This window comes from Clarias gariepinus, chromosome 3, assembly GCF_024256425.1.
Source record: "Clarias gariepinus isolate MV-2021 ecotype Netherlands chromosome 3, CGAR_prim_01v2, whole genome shotgun sequence".
Taxonomy (NCBI): Eukaryota; Metazoa; Chordata; class Actinopteri; order Siluriformes; family Clariidae; genus Clarias; species Clarias gariepinus.
In genome coordinates this window covers 23,858,647-23,880,089 of record NC_071102.1, presented here as the reverse complement: position 1 = coordinate 23,880,089, position 21,443 = coordinate 23,858,647, and the positions used below count along the sequence as shown (strand labels likewise).

General features: G+C 38.6%; 2 protein-coding genes across 4 annotated transcripts; both read left to right on the top strand.

The window, feature by feature from the left end:
• The first annotated feature begins 1,303 nt into the window (after window positions 1–1,303).
• On the top strand, window positions 1,304–7,697 carry matn1 (matrilin 1). 2 transcript variants are annotated; one of them, XM_053492752.1, is made up of 8 exons: window positions 1,304–1,504; window positions 3,135–3,484; window positions 3,575–3,797; window positions 4,394–4,516; window positions 4,632–5,036; window positions 5,135–5,281; window positions 5,364–5,447; window positions 6,993–7,697. In XM_053492752.1, exons 1-8 carry the CDS (start codon window positions 1,417–1,419, stop codon window positions 7,040–7,042), a joined length of 1,470 nt encoding a protein of 489 aa, XP_053348727.1. In that variant the 5' UTR covers window positions 1,304–1,416; the 3' UTR covers window positions 7,043–7,697. The 2 variants fall into 2 exon arrangements, with proteins under 2 accessions (XP_053348727.1, XP_053348729.1); XM_053492754.1 differs by lacking the exon at window positions 4,394–4,516.
• Window positions 7,698–10,230: 2,533 nt separating this feature from the next.
• On the top strand, window positions 10,231–20,997 carry sesn2 (sestrin 2). 2 transcript variants are annotated; one of them, XM_053491626.1, is made up of 10 exons: window positions 10,248–10,508; window positions 11,814–11,882; window positions 12,444–12,632; window positions 12,725–12,907; window positions 16,300–16,518; window positions 16,618–16,759; window positions 17,618–17,730; window positions 19,357–19,547; window positions 19,652–19,796; window positions 20,427–20,997. In XM_053491626.1, the coding sequence occupies exons 1-10, from the start codon at window positions 10,503–10,505 to the stop codon at window positions 20,511–20,513; spliced, it is 1,344 nt and encodes a 447-aa protein (XP_053347601.1). In that variant the 5' UTR covers window positions 10,248–10,502; the 3' UTR covers window positions 20,514–20,997. The 2 variants fall into 2 exon arrangements, with proteins under 2 accessions (XP_053347602.1, XP_053347601.1); XM_053491627.1 differs by lacking the exons at window positions 19,357–19,547; window positions 19,652–19,796; window positions 20,427–20,997 and adding an exon at window positions 18,007–18,489 and having other exon boundaries at window positions 10,231–10,508.
• Window positions 20,998–21,443: the final 446 nt, after the last annotated feature.

Here is a 21,443-nt window from a genome sequence, read left to right as displayed (position 1 = left end):
CAAAGATACAGTAGATCACATTCTATATGGTCTTTTATGTTTTAATTAGAGGTTAAAATAAATGAAGCAATATGATGTACTCGGAAGTAGAAAGACATATGAATGTTATCAAGTTTATGAACTACTTTTCCACATTTGGTTAACTTTAGGCTAAGGCTGTTTTTTTTTTTTTCTTCAGTTTTTGAAATAAAAAAAACTGATTTCATGTAAAGTTTATGGAAAAATCAAAAAATGAAAAAAGGTATAATTATACAAAATAAACATCATGAATTTCAAATGTTATATTGTCTAGGCATTTTTACTACAGAGTACATGGATAGTATTTCCAGCATGCAGGTGTTCCTATAGAGAATTTAAGTATTTGAAATATTTAATCTGACAGAGATATATTTACCTGGACAAACAGAGAAGTTTTACAGGAACTTTTACGGGAAGTTTTAGCAGAACAGTTTGTTTCTCTGGGCGTTTTATATGTTAGTTTTTAGCATACTGGCAGATATAAGGCAAATAAATGTGTGAAAATATGATTTATTTTGGAGAAGGTTTGGACTGAGTGTATGACTTATGACTTATTGGCAGTGGGCAAAAAACCTACCAAGCCAGGTCAAAATGGGTGTTTGTGTGTGAGTTTGCTGTGTACATTTGAGCTTGTTTTCAGGAGTCTGACCAATGCTGAACTTGGATTTACTGCACATTGACCAACATTGTATTGTAAATAGCTCTCACAAATTATAAAGACCAATTGAACTATCAACTAAACCATTTTAAACTATTTATACAGGGTCTGTACGTCTCTCTTTAGCTTGCATGCAGTGAATCCATAATTGGATCCCAACATTTTCCTAAAAGTTCTTTCAGCTTCACATGTGTGCACACCAATACATACACATACATGCACGCTCTCATATACTGAACTTACAAGGCTCTATATGGTACCCACACTTTACACACGATCACTTACAAGCTTAAACAGGGCTACCTGTGTTGGTAGTGCACTCATAATTCCTGCGTACATCCTGTGGATAAATCAATGTGTGTGTGATATTACCTTGAGAGGAAACCTGGCCAGAAAAGAGAGATTCATCGGAATGTTTATTTGAGTCAGACCCCAAGTCAAAGACCCTTCCAGAGCCCCAAACGAACCTGGTCCACCTTACACACACACACACACGTACACATTACATAGATCAAGGTATGTTTGTCTTTCCTAGCCAAACTGTAATTTTTGTTGCAGGTATTCCCTCCCTCCTCTCCAATAAACTCTTATAGACACACCTTGTCGATGAGGAGGGACGTCTTTAGACCTGAAGTGTATCTGTACTTGTGTGCACTGATAACCTGAGAGTCTTTCACTCTATCTAAATCACTGTGCAGCTAGTTACTGAGACTGTCATTAGAACTCGTACTACATACAGTATGGCGTTGCTAGGGTTTGTGATGCTACTGTGCATACTGGGGGCTCAAGCCACGCTGGACCATCGATTGGTTGAAGCTGCTGCCATGGGTGAGAAAAACAACTAATATATATGAATATATAGAATCAGATGATTACATCTAAGCTTTAGCTCTCTTAAGAGAAATCTTATTTTGTAGAGTTTTATACAGAATAAGGCAAATAAATGTGCCTTATTCTGTATAGAACAAACTGAAGAATCCTTTAGGGCGGTAGATAGAACCTTTTTCTAAGGTATAACACTTTTTAAAGGTGTATATCTGATATAAACAACTATATCCATATTAATGAATACATATACACCTGTGCAAAGAAGAAAATGCATTTTTTGTTGTCGTTTTAAAATGTCTGAGTCAATGCTGAGGTTTAATTGAGTGCACATGATTAGCACTTACTGGTGTACATTTGTCATTTTTGTATGTATGGTATATAAATTTATGTTAATTTATTTGGGTTCCAAATCCAAAGTGATTTCAAATAGAGCTAAGCACTTGAAGAGGGTGAGAATTACACAGACAAATAGAGAGCTTACATGAAGAACAGTGCATAAGAAGTGTTTTCCGCTGTAAATAAAAAAGTATAGTTAATGATTTATAGTTTCCTGTAGAGCTTATGAAGAAGCAAAAAAATTAAGATAAAACTATATATATATATTGACCCTTTAAAAGCCCTAATGTATGCGTTTTATATATATATATATATATATATATATATATATAGTATATGTAGGTGTTATGTGTGTGTCTTGGCAGAGTGCAGAACCTGACGAGTCCACGTGTGTGTGTGTGCTTCAATAAGTGTATTGAAGAATATTTTCTATGTATGTTTGGGATGTCTTTCAGTGTATATATCCAGTGTACCAATGTCACTGGACACATTACATACAGATCCACTGTGTATCATAAATATTGCAACCAGGAGCAACAACCAAAACATCCTTATATTCCCCTTATGGGGCTCTCATTGGTTTATTGGTTTTCCTCACTTTGCTTCTGTCTTACACCTATACATAAGATTTAAAATTCTCGAGAATATTATTGATAGAAAGCATGATATATATATATATATATATATATATATATATATATATATATACAGTTGGTACAGTGGCTGACGAAGAAGCGGGGCAAAATAATCCTCAAAAATCTACAGAAACTTATTCCTGTCATTTCTACAGTCATGTACAAAGAGGTCCTTTACACCAGGTGTGTATGTGGACCTGTGTGCAAATACCTGCGGTAGTGTGTATAATCAATGGCAGTTATTATGAGTCTTGCCAGCTTAAGTCTCATGCCCCCCACACCCCGCCACCCCTCCCACACACTCACACTCACACAGACCCCACTATAGGACTCAAAGCGATCACGTTACCCAGAACTAATATAGACAGTGTTTGTGAATAAACACTGAAAGTATTGGCTCAGTGTTTATTTTGTTAAATGTTTTAGCTTAATCAGCTGCATATTTCCTGACGAGTAACCTTCTGACATGTACGTGTTATATGTGTATTCTGTCGCTGTTAATTCTAGTTGTATTTGTCTATTGGACATTTTGGTTTAATTTTTCACTCTTACCATAGACACCTTGATTGCAGCTCTATGTAGACGCTTTTGACTGTACTAATTAAAATTTCAGTTGAATGATCTCAATTCTTGTCATTTTTTTCCCTTTTCCCTCATAGCATCGGGACTGTGTCAGACCAAACCTACTGACCTGGTGTTCATTATTGACAGCTCTCGGAGTGTGCGGCCTTCCGAGTTCGAGCAGGTCAAGGTGTTCCTTAATAAAATAATAGACGGTCTGGATGTGGGTCCCGATGCCACACGTGTGAGTGTTGTGAACTATGCCAGCAGGGTGAAGAATGAAGTGTCACTGAAGTCCTACAAGACAAAGCCTGCACTGATCAAGGCGGTATCCAAAATCGAGCCGCTCTCCTCTGGCACTATGACTGGCTTGGCTATCCAGTTTGCTATGAACGTGGCCTTCAGTGAAGCAGAGGGTGCGCGAACCAAATCCCCTGGTATCAGCAAGGTCAGGAATTCTCTATGAGCAGCCTTAAATACACAAAAATTGCATATTCTTACAATTCTATAATATTATTCCTTTTCTACGTGAGCACAGGTAGCAATCATTGTGACAGATGGGCGGCCACAGGACAATATCCGTGACATTGCAGCCAAGGCACGGGACTCAGGCATTGAGATATATGCCATCGGTGTGGGCCGAGTGGACATGAACACGCTCAGGCAGATAGCCAGTGAGCCTTTGGATGAGCACACTGATTATGTGGAGAGCTACAGCTTCATCGAGAAGCTCACCCAGAAGTTCAAGGAAGCCTTTTGTGGTGAGTATGCGAGGAAAAAAAAAATGTAAGGAAGGGACGGAAGGATGGACTCCCCAAGCAGGATCACCGTCATCAATTCAGCATCATCAAAAGTAAATTTGTAACCCTATATAGTCAAAAGAAGGCATGGTGTTACTGGGAGCATGCTGCCTTTAAGTGCTCATTTCACACCACCCTTGTGGGGTGGCGTGGGGCAAGTAAACCACAGGTGATCGATGTTATGAATGTAGCTCTTGTAGTGCAGTGGTTCTCAACCTTTGGTCCTTGCCAAACTAATCAGAAATATAGAACAGAAAGATTTGAGAACCAGTGCTATAGAAAACTTGTATCAGAGCAACAGGCACTTGTAACTACTGTACATTATAACCTGGAGAAAAGGTGCGCCTGGTGCCTACTTCCCCTCAGGTGCATGGTCCTCTGATAAGTCTGTTTTAAGGATTTGCTGTTTTCTGAACAGAGCACAGCAAATAATTAAATGTGACCCAAAGTCTTACTCTTTTATTTCTCTTTTAACATAGTATTTATCTCTCCTTTCTAACTCACCCCACCTGCCATCCTGTGTGTACTGTATGTGCGTGACACCCATGGCCGCACAGTGTCCGACTTGTGCGCAACAGGTGATCATGACTGTGAGCACATTTGCATCAGTGTACCTGGATCGTTCAAGTGTGCCTGCCGGGAGGGCTACACACTCAGGGAAGATGGCCGTTCCTGCAGCGGTAAGTATGCATGTGTACTGGCTAAATGTTTAACCTGAAGGCAATAAAAGGCCTCCCATGTCCATAACTGCTTTAAGCATCCACCTGTAACTGCTCCATCTTCTTGCTGTCTCAGCCTGCAGTGATGCTGCCACAGATGTGGTCTTCCTGATTGATGGATCAAAAAGTGTAAGGCCAGAAAACTTTGAGCTGGTAAAGAAGTTTATCAACCAGATGGTGGACAAGCTGGATGTGTCAGAGAGAAACGTTCATGTGGGTCTGGTGCAGTACTCTAGTGCTGTCAAACAGGAGTTTTCTCTTGGAAAGTACAACAACAAGAAAGACGTCAAGGAGGGCGTGAGGAAGATGGACTACATGGAGCGTGGAACCATGACTGGACAGGCTCTCAACTTCATGGTGGAAAAAAGCTTTAGTACCGGCCATGGTGCTAGGCCTGGGGCAGCCAAGGTGGGCATCGTCTTCACTGACGGCAGGTCACAAGACTACATTGGAGATGCTGCAAAGAAGGCCAAGGACAACGGTAACAATACTGGACAGTTAGTTATTTGGACTTTAGTATAACACTGGAGCTCAAGGAATATTTGGTTTCTCAAAATGTCTTTTTTTTTTTTTTTTTAGGCTTTAAGATGTATGCTGTAGGAGTTGGAAACGCAGTCGAAGACGAGTTGAAGGAAATCGCCTCAGAACCTGGAAACTATTTCTATACTGCTGACTTCAAAGCCATGAACGAGATCGGCAAAAAGCTGCAAATCAACACTTGTCCAGGTAAAACCCCTACGTAAGACAAAAAAACATTCCATACACTATAGACCTATGGTTGCTAATTTGCCTGTTCTTGCACTTGCAGTACCTGAGAATCCCTGCGAATGTCAGTCTCTTACAAAGTTCCAGAAAAAAGTGGAGGAGGCACTCCAGGCATTATCAAAGAAATATATCCTTTTTTCTGTTTCTGTTAAACGGTTACAGGTCCAAATGGGTAAGTGTGCGCATGTGTGTAAAAAAAAATAAAAAAATTATCTATTAAGGTATCATCGAGTTTACAAAAATTTGATATTGCTGCTAATTTTTTTTTTATTATATAGATGCAGCTGTGGTTAGAAGCTTCCATACATTCATGAAAGTGAATGTCATGGCAATAATATGTAAAATATTAAATAATATAAAGACCTTTATGTATACTGCATATATACAGCGCACCTAATACTTGGTTGAAGGTTTTTTTTTTAGTAATGTTCACCTTTAACACAAGCTTTTGGTTGCCAACAAGCTTCTGGAAGATCTGTGGTTGGATATTTGACCACTTTTCTTGACAGAGTTGCTGATTTAGATTAAGGGCTTTAAAAGCTTCATCCCTTACATAACCGGCTGTGTTTCTTCAGGGTCATTGTTCTGTTAGAACATTCAATTTTGCCCAGGTTATCCAATCATCTAACTGATGACTTGAGGTTATGCTGAAGAATTCTGACATAGTCCACCATCTTAATTTCTTCATTCAATTTTGCAATGCACCAGTTCCACCTGAAGAGAAACGCCCCCAAAAGTGTGATGCTACCACCACCATGCTCAACAGTTGGTACAGTGTTCTTGGGCTTGAATGCCTCACCAAACATACCTCTGGTCAAAACCTTCCTCCCAAAGCCTTTTTATTTGTCCTAAGCTGCAAAAGTTAGCCCATGTATATGAGTTTGATTAGGAATGGCTACAAGAGACATTCCTATATTGTATAAATCCTCCTATCCTTCATTCTGCACCGAGCTCCTTGGACTTGCCATTGTACTGTGTATTGGTCAATCCAATGAGTGCTGTAAAACAAACCCTTTTATGTTGGCACAGAGAATTTACCAGCTATAGTGGATTATAATCATTAACAGGAATCTAAATAGTCTTAGGCTTGGCAAAGGAATTAATAATCTAAATCAATGGTATGTATTATTTTAACCCTGTGTAGATTTCAGAAAGGCCAGTGTACATAAAATACAGAATAGATCAATTAAATCATGTAGATCATGTACTCCAAATTCTCTATAAATCTTACTTAAAATGTATGTTGTACAACAATTCTTCCAGAGAAAAACACCAGTTCAAAGAAATCATTGTCCAATATTGCCATGACATTCATGTTCTTGATCTGTATATGAACTTTCGACCAAAATTATGCATTTAAAATTATAAATTCATCTTAATGTTTTTGCACATTAGAGGATTGTGTTGCTCCAGATGGCTTAATTAATTTTGTTCTGATGGCAACCAGGGCCATAAAAGAAGGCACTACCAGGATTGGAGATGATGATGATAGTGAATAGTTTAAAAAATAAAGAAAATTAAGACAATTGCCATTACAGATATTACATGTTGGAAGATTTTTACTGCTGGTTTGTAATTATTTAAACATTTTTTGCAAAAGTGTACAGTTACAGTCTGCACTATAAATGTTGTACATTTTGTTGATAATAATTTTCTTTGACAATCTAATTACTGGAGGCAATAACAAAGAGGATCTCTGCCCTGGAAAACAAAATTGTGTGAGAGATGAGCGCTCTGCTCGTCTCAACTTCTCACCATTTCACTCACTACTGCTGAGTCACCTCCTGTGACGTCTGTCTCCTCTCGCTGCCTTTCTCTTCAGTTTTCTCTCTAGGTCTGCTTTAAATCACTATATTTCCCAGGGCTGAAGCAGTGATCATCAAGGTGTTTTTATTTATACGTGATTTCACTTTCACAGGGAAGAGATATGTGCATGTTCAATACAAAACTATTACTCCCTGATGAAAGTGTTATATTTAAAAATTAATAGAAAACATGGGTGCTATTCAAACATCAGCCTCTACCATCTTAATGCAATTTTCCTCTTTTACCACAAGCTGTTTTTGTAAATCTATCTCTCACTCGTTCTTCTATCTGCCAGTGACTTCTTCTTTTACTTTAACTTGTGACCAAACAAAACAATATACTGGATTTTATATAGATATATATATATATATAATATTAATTTAATATAAATTCTGACTTGAAATAAATATGTGAATGCTTGTTTCCTTTCTTGAAAAAAAAACAGCAAGGAGATAAGATATTAAATTACACAACACACACATACACTAAAACTTAAAAACACACACTAGACAAGCATTTTAAGATCTAACTGCTTGTTATAATTCAATAAAAATCTGTTGTGTTTGTCTTATTGTGTCTGTATGTATTGATATTTTTTTGTGTGTGTTTGTGTGTGTGTATCCTTGATGGCATAGAAAAAAAGCAAATAGCAAAGTAACTGTTTTCTACTGCACTGTGCCATGTTTATGCAGCACGGTGCGGTAAAGTCAGTCCGTAGAGCTGCCTTTTGTGCTGCCGAACTGCAGAGAAGCAGATTTGTTAATTTGTAGTGGCGTGAACAGATCGTTTTACCTTCAGAATGTTCAGTAACACAGCGGTTACTGTATTATTTGAATCACATTCATATGATTGGGCACGACAAGAAAAACATCCACTGTTTTTACAGTGGGTCACAGTGGCCTTGAACGAGACAGAATACACCCTGGTTGTGCCTGGTAAATGAGTGAGATTGGTCTTGGCATTTTAGAATTGTGAACACACGTACTAATTGTGGAGTACTGTGGTGAAAATTCTATGACTGAAATTATTATATTGCTAAAGAAACATTTTTAAGGCACACACTGTGCCTGTCATGCACTGAGCAAAAGTCTTAGGTGCCCTATTTTTAATACACTTTTTTGACTTTCAAACATTCATTAAAAACATTAGAGGAAAAATGTGACATAAAACTAATAAAACAGTGCAATGCCGATTATAGGCTTTTCATAAAATAAATAAATAAATGTAACAGTGGCTGATTCTACCTTCTCAAGCAGAAACTAGTGTGACATCCAAAGTCCCATGAATGACTGTAGCAGCTTCCCTCATACATCTGCAGTGTAGTTGGTTTTCTGAGAAAACTAAAGATATTTTAGACAGAGGGTGGTCACTGAGCAAATTGATATTGCTTAGTTGATTTACATTTACATTTACATTTACATTTAGGCATTTGGCAGACGCTCTTATCCAGAGCGACTTACAAAAAGTGCTTTAATGTTTACAACATTGGATACATACATCTGTTTGGTGCATCATAAATTTATATTTTAATATAAAATGTTTTATTGTATATTTGTATAGTACTGTATATAACATACATTTTGGTCAAAAATGTAAAATTCCCTGTAATAGACATTTCTAGAGTAAAACAAATAAGTGAAAAAAGTGTTCTATCAGTTTTAACCCAGGAGGCCTTTAGGTCCATGGTCCCCTTATTTTTTTTTTCTTCAGTGAACTCACTGTATGAGCCAAAGTCATTTTAATAATTTAGTTTGCCAGCTCAGCTTTAATTCTGGTAAGTGACCAGAAATAAAACTCCACTGAGGAGACTTTAGGATCTCCAGGTGACAAAGGCAAAATGGAGTAGACTAGCATAGAAAGCTGTGTGCACGTGTTTGTTTCTGCGTTAAATAGGTTACACAGTGTTTTACACTAATTAAGATGTACACAAATTAATCTAGTTTACCCTCTAGGCCTATAGTAAAAAGGATATTGTATATTTATATATTATTTATATTTTTATAAGGAGATTATTTATGAAGATAATATATACAACAAATAAGGTTCAACTGCAACAATTGGAATAATTATGCAAAGCGAAGTTAGATATAATACAACAGAAACAACAATAAAAACTAATAATAATAATAATAATAATTGTACCTCGAGGGTTTGATTTCCACCTCAGGGTTGTGTGCATGAAGTTTGTATGTTTTCCCCATGCTTGGTGGGTTTCCTCCGGGTACTTTAGTCTCCCTCCAGAGAGTCCAAAGACATGCAGATTAGGGGTTTAGATTAGGTGTTATTGGCATGCCTGTATTGTGTAAATGATTGTGTAAATGTATGTAAGTGTGTGTTTGCCCTGCGGTGGATCGGCACCCTATCCAGGTTGTACTCTGCCTCGTGCCTTAGGTCTCCTGGGGGCTTTGGAGCCTATCCTAGGAGACTTAGGGGGCAGGCTACAACCTGAACAGAGGGACAATTCACCGCAAGGCACACACACACACACACACACTTTCATTTACACACTACTGGCAATTTGGGAACACCAATTAGCATGTATTTGGACTGTGGGAGATAACCAGAGTACCTGGAGGAAACCCACCAAGCACGGGGAGAACATGCAAACTCCATGTACAAAAACCAGAGGTGGGTATCAAACCCTAGAGATACAATTATTATTATTCGTTTTAATTTTTGTTTCTGTTTTTAATGTGCAAGGTGACCGTGCTAACCACTAAGCCACCTCTAATGGACTATACGCAGAGAAATTACATGAACAATAGAAAGTTACACTAAGTAAAAAAAAAATAAAGCAAAAACATCCATAAATTAAACGCAAAATAATAATCAATAACTCGAATAAATAAATTCTTTTAGCAGCGCTGTGACAGAACTTTCCTAGTGCACGCTGAAGTACTATAGTGTACTGTATATGCCACAATCTCGTTCAAATTGAGCGCGGGTATTTCCAAATATCGCGAGATCTTACGATACGACGGGCTGCTTATTCAGTACCGAGAGCGCTCGCGAATATACCGCGTACATAAAGGAGCGTTTCAGAGCAACCGGACGGTCTTAAGACACGGTCTGTCTGTCTAATTATTTATTTTGTACACTCATCAGCCTAGAAAAATCGTTACGCTATCCCTCTCATTACTAAACGCACCCCCGGTTGCAGGTCGGTTGCGTCACTTTGCAGCTCGCGCTTATGATGCAACAGCTGTTCGCGGTGTGTTCAGGTTGACCACGCCCCCTCCCATATCCACTTCCTGTTTTCCGCACTCTGAGTCTGTGCTGAGTTTAATTCACTTGGCTCACTCCTCAGCTTCTGGAAACATCGACACGCACAGACCTTTCAAATTTATCCTGTAATTGTAGCACATGAGCTCGTCTGATGAAGGTGAGTTTATAAAGAGATAGCGGTAAGATTTTTAGCATGTCATCGGTGTTTAACGATGTTTCAGTGACCAGGAGTCTCCGCACAGACAGGAGCTTCAGGCGCTGCGCAGTTTACTGCCTTTATCAGCACTGAGTCTTATCTCTGCTTACATATTAATTAATCATCATGTTTACGTGAAAATTGCTGGTTCGACATTCGCTCTCTGTTAGTCCCTATAAACCAGAGGTGCGAATAAAACGAGTTGTCCAGGTAGTGTCTGAGAGACACCTTGTCTTCCTTCTCCTGTCTCCTTCTCTTTGTCTCTCTCTCTCTCTCTCTCTCTCTCTCTCTGCCTGTCCCCCTCTGTTTATCTCTTGCCTCTCACTGTCTCTTTCTTTCCCTCTCTTTCTATCCCTGTCTCACTCTCTTTGTCTCTTGTCTCTCCCTCTCTTCTTTTTGTCACTCCCTCTGTCTCTTTTTTTTCTTTTTCTCTCCCTCTCTCTCTTGTTTCTCCTTGTCTCTCCCCGTCTGTCTTTTGTCTCTCTCCATCTGTCTCTTGTCTCTCCCCGTTTGTCTCTTTCTGTCTCTTGTCTCTCCCCGTCTGTCTCTTTTTGTTGCTTGTCTCTCCCCGTCTCTTGATTTCTATCTCTCCCTGTCTTCCGATTTCTGTCTCTTGTCTCTCCCCATCTCCCAATTTCTGTCTCTTGTCTCTCCCTTCTATCTCCCCGTCTCTCAAGCTCCTCCTTACCCCGTCTTCCTTGTCTCTTTACCTTGGTGTTTTCATTGAAACTTGCTTGATTTTTTAAAAATTGCTCTTTCTGTCCTTGTTTCTTTATCTCGTTTGGTCCCTTACTCCTTCATTCCACCCTTGTGCCACTTTCCCTGTCTTAAAGTATTCCTTGTTTCTGTTTCTTCCTGGTCTTTCTGTACCTGTTTAAAAAAAAAAAAAAATTCTTGTCTGTGTTTGCATTTTTCTTTATCTCCCTGACCGACTGTGCATGTTTGTTTGTTTATGCTTATCTCTCTCTCTCTCTCTCTCTCTCTCTCTCTCTCTCCATCACATTCTCTTCATCTCCTTATTTTTTTCTGTCCCTATCCCTAGTCCTCTCCTTGTCTCTCTGTTCCCCTTCATTTTGTCGTCATGCTCCCCTTCTCTTTCCCTTCACTTATCTCCCTGTCACCATTCTTATTTCTCTTTTTCTGCTTGTCCTTGTCGATTTCTCCCTGTCTTCTTCTCTTTATCTATTTCTGTCTCTTTATCCCTGTTCTTTCCTCTGCTTGTCTTTCTTGCTTATGTTCATTCATCTCTCTGTCTGTTTCTTCTAGGAGGAGGGTGCTTTAGAGGTCCTTCAGCCGTTGTCCTCTGGGCCCAGTGCCTTCATTCCAGCTGAAGTGGTGTGTATTTTCTCGTAAAAACAAAAGACACTTTTGGCATACACACACATCAATACAGTAATGAACTTTGGTGTTAGTATTCTGTTTAGAATATATATTGGACAGTTTTGTCAACTTTGTCCTAGTTATGTGGTGCCACCCTTTAGAGCATTTAGTGCCACTTTAGATCGCTTTGCATAAAAGCGTCTGCCGGGTTTAAAATGTTAATTTGCCAAAATATGTGCGTTTCATGTGTTAAGATCTCAACATGACATAACTTGAGCTTGTTTCATCAGTATGTATAGTCAAATGTAAAGTCAAATCTCACTGTGATGTGCAAGCACAATGAAATTTTTACATGCAGGTCCGTTATTAAGACTACACATAGCAACTCATGCATATTTAGAGACAAAAGACAATCATACACCAGGCCAGCATTCCACTACACGAGACAGCAGCATGTACAATGTACCTTAAATTTAGCCACATAAATAATACTTATATTAGGCAGGAATGTGAAGTGATTTGAAGTATTCTTTGGCGTATAAACATGTTTACCAGGCTTTGATTTATGTCCCTTAGATTCTGAATAAGGCCGCAGGGCAGGAGGTGCTGGCAGACACTCTGTTGTCAGTCACTCATGCTGATAACGTCACTGCAGTAATGGGGATGCATCCCACCTACCTGAACTGCTTCTTGCGCACCCAGAATGCTTTGCTGCAGCCGGATGGGCCCTTGCCACTATCATGGAGACACTATATTATCATAATGGTATGAGATGTTGCCATATTTGGTGTTTTTCTGATCGATACGCCAAGTTTTCTTTGCCTGATCGTCATAATGCATTCGCTTTGTTTCCGCAGGCGTCTGCTCGTCATCAGTGTTCCTACCTGGTGCAGTTACACAGCTCTGCGTTTCTGCTGGCTGGTGGCGACGAGTCCTGGCTCAGAGGTATTCATTGTGCTCCTCAAAAGCTCCAGTGTCTGCAGACACTCAACAAACTTCTAGCACATCGGCCGTGGCTTATCACCCAGGCACACATACAGGTATAAGACCTTGTAAACATACAGTACACATAGTCTTCTTGTATGAAACGAAAATTTTTGTTGATGTTCGGTCGGTTTAAGGTCTGTATCAGCAGGTGTGCAAAAAAGCAGCATGTAAATATTGTGTCTTGTATACAATACAAACAGCATACAGAGACGGTTGCTTTTTGGCTTCTGCCTTTTTATAATATTTGACATGAGTAGTATATTAATGAAGAATATTTTATGAAGCTTTTCTCATCACTCTGACCTTAAACGTTCATTTTTGACAAATGCATTATAGTGAAACGTTTTTACTGAGTATTTCTCAGTATTTCAGCCTTGCTTTAACAGCCACCCCTCCTGGCGCAGTCTAACGTGTAAAATTTGTTAAAATTTAAGTGATCACAGTAATGCATGTTCATATTAATTTTGCAGTACTGATATTTGCATGGTATATTTATCCAACTAGTGAATTGACACAAATTCAGTGCCACAGGCAACCGCAACTGTAATATCAAACGAAAATGGGTCAGGGTGCACTCGTGCCAATGTGCAGCATTGCATCTTGTGTAAAACGGTTTAAGTAAGTCTGATCTGAACTGTTCTACATAAACTGAAAATGTACAATAAAATTTTATCACTTTGTTTTTAAGACTCTCAAACACTCGATGCACATTTGACACTAATACAGCCACCCGCTGCATCGAAACCCTGCTGGGTGTGGCTTTTGTTTTTCGATTTGTTTTGTGATCATAACAAATGCCTTGGATAGCAATTACAGTATTTGAATGCTGGCACCGTAAAAGTTGAACCTGTGCCAGTAAGATGTCTGAGGACAAAGTTTAACTGCTTATTAGAGTGCCACCTTTTAAATATACTACTGCAAAATGTGTTGCAATATTATACAGTACACAGCGGCACCTTGGCATACGAACTTAATCCCTTCCGGAGGCCAGAATTCGTATTGTGAAACGCATTTTTGCCATAGGAAATAATGTGAACGCAGGTAATACGTTTCAGAATGTTCCTGCCCAAAATATTACCATTTTTACAAAACATTTACAAAAGACATGTAAATATGAAATAAAAAAATATGACATTAAACCTCACTTAACCTTCATTTATGATTTCTCTTCGGACCGGCTGCCTTAAAAATTAAACTGAAAGTGGCTCAGTTTTTCCTTGCTAATATTCTTGGGACCTATAGTGCTATGTCTTCACTAAATCTTAAAAAACAAAACAAAAAAAATATGTAAACTCGCTTTAGTCGGCGTTCGGTTCGGATGCTTCGTATTTAGAAGCAAAATTTCTGTTCTTAAGGTGAGAATTCTTAGGGTAGGGTGTTTGTATGCCAAGGTACCTCTGTATAAAAGTGATGAGATTTAATTGTCACATACATATGCCCAAAAGTATGTTTACGTTGATCATCACTCTCATTTGTTTCTCTTCCCCTGACTGCTGCTTTGTGCTTGGAAGCACATAATTGTTTTGGGTATCTTTGTATACTGCAGCATTACAAATTCCCATCTCTGGCCCTAAGAGAACCAAACCTGTTCCAGTATAACAATGTCCTTGTGCAAAAGGTGAAGAAATGGTGTGTGGACAAACATTGCATGTCCTGCCTCGACCACATTGTGTAATGTAGGGATGAATTTCAAACACAGGCCGCATCCCAGTCTTTTGCACACGATTTCACTAATATTGCTTATGTCCTTGTAGATAAATGAACATGTGCACGCGCACACACTCACTCACACACACAATCCAAAATTTTGTGAAAAGCCTTTCTAGAGGAGTGAAAGGCAACGAAAACAATCTCCATATACTGCATTTTAATTCAATTTTTTGCAGCCTTCTTTCTTTAATGGTAATTTAAATCAGAAAAGCTTGTACTATAAGATGGCAGCATGATAGCGTTGTGGTTAACACTGTGGCTTCGCATTGCCAGGGTCTGTGTGCATGGAAATTAAATTGCATGCCTGCCCCAGGCTACCTTCTGCGTCATTTAGTTCATTCAGGTAGTCAGCTGACTTAGGTTTTTTTGCCATATTACTTTGCTCAGCCTGGACCTAACCAATTAAAGCGACTCCAGTGTTTTTTAATTCGTTGCATGCAGAAATGCTCTTAAATTCGCTACAGGTAGTCTCCGACCTACGAACCTTTGAATTGCAAATTTCTGCAGATTCTACAAACGGAAAACAGTTCTATAAACATTTGTACATGCGAACAAATTGCGGTATTAGCTCACGTGTATTGTACAAAAAAATAGACACTGCAGTGCAGCAGATACCAATCGGGCCGGGGGTAGCTCAGCGGTTAAGGCATTGGACTATGGTTCTGAAGATCCCAGGTTCAAACCCCACAACCACCAAGTTGCCACTGTTGGGCCCTTGAGCAAGGCCCTTAACCCTCAACTGCTCAGATGTATAATGAGATAAAAATGTAAGTCGCTCTGGATAAGAGCGTCTGCCAAATGCCCAAATGTAAATGTAAATGTAAATACCAACTTAAGAACAAATCCGACTTACAAACCTACTCCCAGAATAGAACTCGTTCTTAAGTTGGGGATTACCTGTATTATTGATTCTAGCTGTGACTTCTTCTGCCAGTGTCTTACGATGTGTTTTAAGTGATCTCTGATCACATTCATTCATGTTTTTTTTTTTTTTTTCATCAGCATTGGTAATTTATTTATAATTTATTCTTTATTATTTTTTTTTTTTGGCGTGGCACTGTATAATACATAACATGTACAGCTTTAATGATTTGCCTCTGACTCATTTAGAGAATATTTGGTTAAAAATAAACTAACAAAAAAAAAAACACTTGAGTTCTAAATTACAGTGCTTAAGGAGTGCATATGTGTGTTCAAATGCAGGGCTGGCATTCTTGCTCTGATCCATGTCGGTAAAAAAAAAACAAGCATTCAACTGCAATTAAAGGGTTCTGTTTCATCATCCTATTATGTAGGTCAAAATAAACAAGCCAACTGGAAAACCGTTTTACAGTATAATTACAGTAATTACTGATGCTAATCTATTATGCTTCAGTGAGTATAAATATCTTTATGAATTATTAACTTTATCAGAAACCCACCCAGAGTATATTACAGTGCAGGCTATGGTGAAATATGTTTAAATTGAGTGCATGATGATTATCTTGTTTTTCCACAATAATTCCATAGACAGTACTTGTTTTTTTTTATTTTATTATTATTTCTTACTTCCTATGCCTAGGAATATTATGTGTCATGTCTTATGTAGGAATACAAAACAAAGAGAGTTTCAATACAGTGATGTAAATCTTTATGGTTAAAAATGTTTAATTGAATAAAAAATAATAATATTCTCCAAAAAGTATTGAAATGGTAAATGATCTCCCAGCAGTGCGTCTACCCTTTACATCCACAGGAACTTGTGTGTCCAGGAGCAGAACCTCGCTGGTCATTAGCAGAGCTCATCCAAGCCGTGGTCCTCATAAGCCACGCCCACTCTCTGGCCTCCTTTATCTGGGGCTGTGGCATTCACCCAGAGCCAGACTCAGCAGCTGAACAGACGTCTCCTCCACCATCCTCTGCAGAAAACAATTCAACCCTGCCTTCTCAGGATGGCCGTGCCCATCGACACAAGGTGTTGCTTTTTTTTCCCCTTTACTTTAAACTTTAATCGCTAAAAATGTTATACATTTGAACAGCACTTTACCTGTATATGTGTCTGGTGTTCATGCAGTGGACTGAGGCTGTAAATGAAGTGCAGCTGTTGATGGAGAAGATGATGATGGTTCAGCAGCAAGAAGAGGAGTTCACCCAGGAGGAAATGGTTACCCGCTTTGAGAGAGAGAGAACTGAAAGTTTACTGGAACCAGCTGAAGGTGGTGTATTATAAATAAGGCTAGTTTTCTAATTTGAATGTGAGGGTATGTTAACGAGAATAGAATTATTATCTGTTCACTGTACACTTATTGGCGCTTAGTCAAATGCCGGATGGTTTCAGTAAGTACTGTAGCTCACTGTAGCTTCAGTTTCCTGTAGTTGGTTAACAAAAGAGGAACTTGATGTGGTCTTCTTGGTGAGAGTCTAGCACATCAAACATGCTCAGAGATGCTTCTCTGCTCGCCGCACAGATGTAAGGAACGGTTATTTGAGTTTTTCGGGAGCTTCAACAAGTCAGGCTGTTTTGATTGTGCCGTTCTGTTTAATTTGCTGTTTCTACCACAAAACTGTCACTTAGTGATTTTTTTTTTCCTTTCTTCCCACTCTATTGATTGTTGTGCAGAAAAATTTCAGGAGATCAGCAGTTTCTTAAAAAAACAAAAAAAGTGCAAAGTCCAGTAGTCATAGTCTCTGACTTGACATTTCGTCCCTCCATTTACATTTGATGATCCGAATGATTTTATAGTGTGTGTGGATGTTCTGTGAGTGTATGTCCCTGCTCTACGGTTGTGTAAACAATCTACACAGTGACCTACTTGTCCAGTAAAACACTATATGATGTTTAGTCCCAAATTTGCATACTAAAACGCATTCTTTTTTTGGGAAGTTAACAGATTACCTAAAGCAATCAGCTGGGTTAAAAGTAAATAAGAAAGCAAGCAAAAAGGAAAGATATGACGGCCATTTAGGAAAAAGATTTAATAAAGGATTTTGATTAACTTCAGCCAACATCCATTTTTATAAAAAAAAAAAAATTCCTGTGAATATGGAAAAAACTAATCTCTTTCTCCCACCAGTGGGCCGTTCTGTTCTTCCAGATTCTGTTTCACGGTTTGTCCGGGATGCAGATTTCATTTATCAGGACTTTAGTCCAAGAGGAGAGCAGGCGCCACCCACCATGAGAGCACAGGTATGGCGCACACACACATTCATATGTAAAACTAGACTGTAGTTTCAGAAAATAATTTTAAAAAGTTTTTTTTGATTTGAAAAAAAAAAAAAATTATTTTGATCACTGACAGGTAAAACATTGATTATGTTGTTCTAATGACACCTGGAAGTGTACGGGATATATTAGGCAGCAAGTGACAATTTTGTCCCTGATATTGTTGTTTTGGAAGCAGGAAAAAATGGGCAAGCATAAAGTCTTGACCGACTTTGACAAAAGTTGATTTGTGATCGCCAGACAGCTGGGTCGGAGCCACTCCCAAACTCCAGCTCTTGTGGGATCTTCTCATCTTGCGGTGGTCAGAACCTCCCGAAAAGTGGTCCAAAGAGGGAAAATCATGGACGACCAGGACTCATGTGCAGTGCATGTGGGAAAAGTGAAGGCTGGCTTGTGTAGTCCTACTGTGTGTCAAATTACTGAATGTTATTGCTGGCTCCATTAGACAGTGCCAGAACACACAGTGCTCAGAGCGACCCATTAGGGATGGAAATCACCAGTCACTTCCTGATATGATGATATTCTGATTTATTCGATTGAAATTGCGATTCTAAAAGGATAACGATTTTATAAATCACAGTTCCATCTGATTTTATTACCAATTTTAAATCTTTAAAAAAAGTTTAATAAGTAAATAAATTTAGCCCGCTCCTTATAACATTAGTTATAGTTTACCTGTAGGATTATAGAGAAACGGCGACATTTTACTTAATGTGGAAAGGTCGTCTTCTAAGGCGGGCGCTGCTTTGAAGGCATGCGATTTTAGACTAATTGGCACTCACTGTGTTTTGAGACAGGTGTGTGTGTGTAATGAGTGAGTTTGAGAATAATTCCCTCAGAGTTTGGAGAAAAAGGCATATTGGAGGCTTTTACAGTGTGTGATTTTTGAAAATGTGATGCCATGAAAATGTTTCTGTTGCACCACTTGGGAGCTTCTGCACATTTATATCTGAGGCTGATTGCCGGTCATGACCAATTAAACTGAAAACCAGCCAATTCTGGTCACTGGCTGGTCGATTGGTTCACCTCTATTGTAAATGCTATTTTAAGTTTTCTCTAGTGCCCACGCTGGCCCGTGTCGACCACTGAAAGCGTCAAAACTGGGCACATGTGCATCAGAAGTGGACCACAGAGCAATGGAAGATTATGGTCAGGACTGATGAATGCATAACGTTTTCTTTTACGTCATGTACATGACCAGGTGCAAAAGCTCTGGGCAATGTTCATGCCATTCATGTGGTTGTTACTTTGACATGTAATTCTAAACAATGGTGCTGAAGAAATAAACCCCTTCATGGAAACAGATTTGTTCACGAATCATTTGAGGAACATGACAAAGAGTTCAAGGTGTTGACTTGGCCTCAAGATTCCTCATCGACAGTTCATACCTGTTTTAGGGCCACAAGAGGGACCTACACACTCTTATCAAGATAGAATTTTATGGCTGGTTAGTGTAAAGATGATCAGTCAGAATATATGTTATATGTACATACATAATATTTTTAAATCTCCCGAACATTTATATCTTTGTCCTAAATGTGAGTAATGCTTTCTCTCTGAGCTCATTTTCATCAATATGTTAATGCCCAGGACTACTCGTGGGAGGACCACGGCTTCTCTCTGATGAACAGGCTGTATGGAGAGATGGCTCAGTTGCTGGAAGAGAAGTTCCAGGTGGTTTGCGCCCTGACATATCACACCATGGCCATGCACACAGACGTGGACACCTCCCCCCTCCGGAAAGCTGTCTGGAACTACATACACTGCATATATGGCATCAGGTCAGTTACTTACCTGTATTAATACCACAACAACTCTGCGGAGTCTCGATACAGGAGTGAAATTGGAAAATTTTAGGGTGAATAAAGTATCAAAACGTTTGCAGGTACGATGATTACGACTACGGCGAAGTCAACCAGCTGTTAGAACGTAACATGAAGGTGTATATCAAGACTGTCGCATGTCATCCGGAAAAGACGACCTTTAGAATGTACTCCAATTTCTGGAGACAGTTCCGCCAATCAGAAAAGGTAGGTGTGTGTGTGTGTGTGAGATGTTTCAAAGATATCAGAAATGAAAATAGTTACTGATTTTAGATGTGATGCACAGAAATACGGAAGAAATGTTCAGCAAATATACTTTATGATGGATAGTGATTTTTTTCCCTTTTTTATTAATCCTCTATTTTTTAGCTAAAAGAGGAATTTTAAGAAAGTTTTATTTTACATCAAACAAGACAAGTTATAGCCATCAGTCTAATGCACTTATCTCGTCTGAATTTATTTTTTTTAACTATTGTATTACATTTTTTCAAGCCATCCGAAATATACTGTCACAGTCCATGAATCAATTTATTTATTATATTACTTTAAAAACCTTGGCCAAAATGACTAAATGCCAATGATTGTGTGATGGATCTTTTAGAATATGGTGAGGCAGCAGTTCTTTCTGCCCTGTAGAGTGTTTACACAGTGTAATTGAAATCCATTCATACTTGATCTAATACTCTTCTAGCTTAGCTATATAAAGTGAACTTTTAAGCAGGCCTCATTTTGTGCAGAGGAGTCATGGTCAAAAGAGATGGAAATTAAAAATGACAAGAAGATAAAACTGAGTTTCTGATTATAATGATTCTTTTTTTTCTTTCTCTCTCTCTGTAGGTTCACGTGAACTTGCTGCTGATGGAGGCGAGACTGCAGGCAGCTTTACTTTATGCACTCCGAGCCATCACCCGCTACATGACCTAGCACACAAGCATTAGCTTAAAAATCCCTATCAGCAATAACGAAATATACAAAAAAAAAAAACCTAGTGCAATATTCAGTTTAATCTCGCACATTCTATAATAGAACCTTGTGATAGAAAATATTACGCACTACTGCAAGCTCTTTTTCTTGCACATACACACACACTGCAAACGTTTCTTTTCGTCTTGTAATTACATGGACATTCTGCTGCTGCTTGATCATACACGGGGTTGGGAAGCAATTCTGATGTTTTTTTTTGTTTGTTTTTTTTCACTGACCTCTCTTATCAAACTGTGAATGTGTGTAACTTTTCTAGTGCAGTATTCTCTCCACTATGTCCCTGAGGCACATAGCAAAAACAGTCTCCATACTGACTGGACTCCAGCTAGCCTGATTACGGAAAGAAACAAAGCACTTTTTTTCTTGGTGAAAACATCTGAAACTTATTGTATGTTTATGTTCAATAAAATATTTTTTTACTGTTCATGATGGACTAAGGTGAAAGTACAATTACCTTCTTACTGTTTTACTTACTGCAGTTTATATAAAAAAACGTTTCCAATTTATACTTACTATTTTCAAGCACATTATTGCAGTGTATTTTATGTACTTTGTACCTTTACTATTACATCTACAATGGCTTGCAGTGACGGCGAGCGGCCACTAGAGGACAACAAAAAAAACTGCAATAAAATCACTTGTGACGCAGATTACAGTACACTTAGTTATCACTGGGGATTTAGCTGCATGTACCCAAATGCAGTGAAATTCAAAATTATTTTTCAGTGCACAGTCTAATTAATTTCCTGATTATTTTTTTTCATGGTATTAACACCAGTTGCCAATTTTTTCCCCTCCTCGGTCAGAGCAATTATGTTCATAATCAAAAACCCATCAACATGAAACTTTCCCAGAAACAGTTACGAGCAA

Excerpts from the sequence above, each read along its gene's own strand:
- matn1 (XM_053492752.1), top strand. The coding sequence starts at position 1,417 with ATGGCGTTGCTAGGGTTTGTGATGCTACTGTGCATACTGGGGGCTCAA. Across the intron at positions 5,037-5,134 it reads AAAGAAGGCCAAGGACAACG|GCTTTAAGATGTATGCTGTA; the intron begins GTAACAATACTG and ends TTTTTTTTTTAG. Across the intron at positions 5,282-5,363 it reads GCAAATCAACACTTGTCCAG|TACCTGAGAATCCCTGCGAA; the intron begins GTAAAACCCCTA and ends TTGCACTTGCAG.
- sesn2 (XM_053491626.1), top strand. Across the intron at positions 11,883-12,443 it reads CCTTCATTCCAGCTGAAGTG|ATTCTGAATAAGGCCGCAGG; the intron begins GTGTGTATTTTC and ends TATGTCCCTTAG. Across the intron at positions 19,548-19,651 it reads CACTGCATATATGGCATCAG|GTACGATGATTACGACTACG; the intron begins GTCAGTTACTTA and ends AAACGTTTGCAG.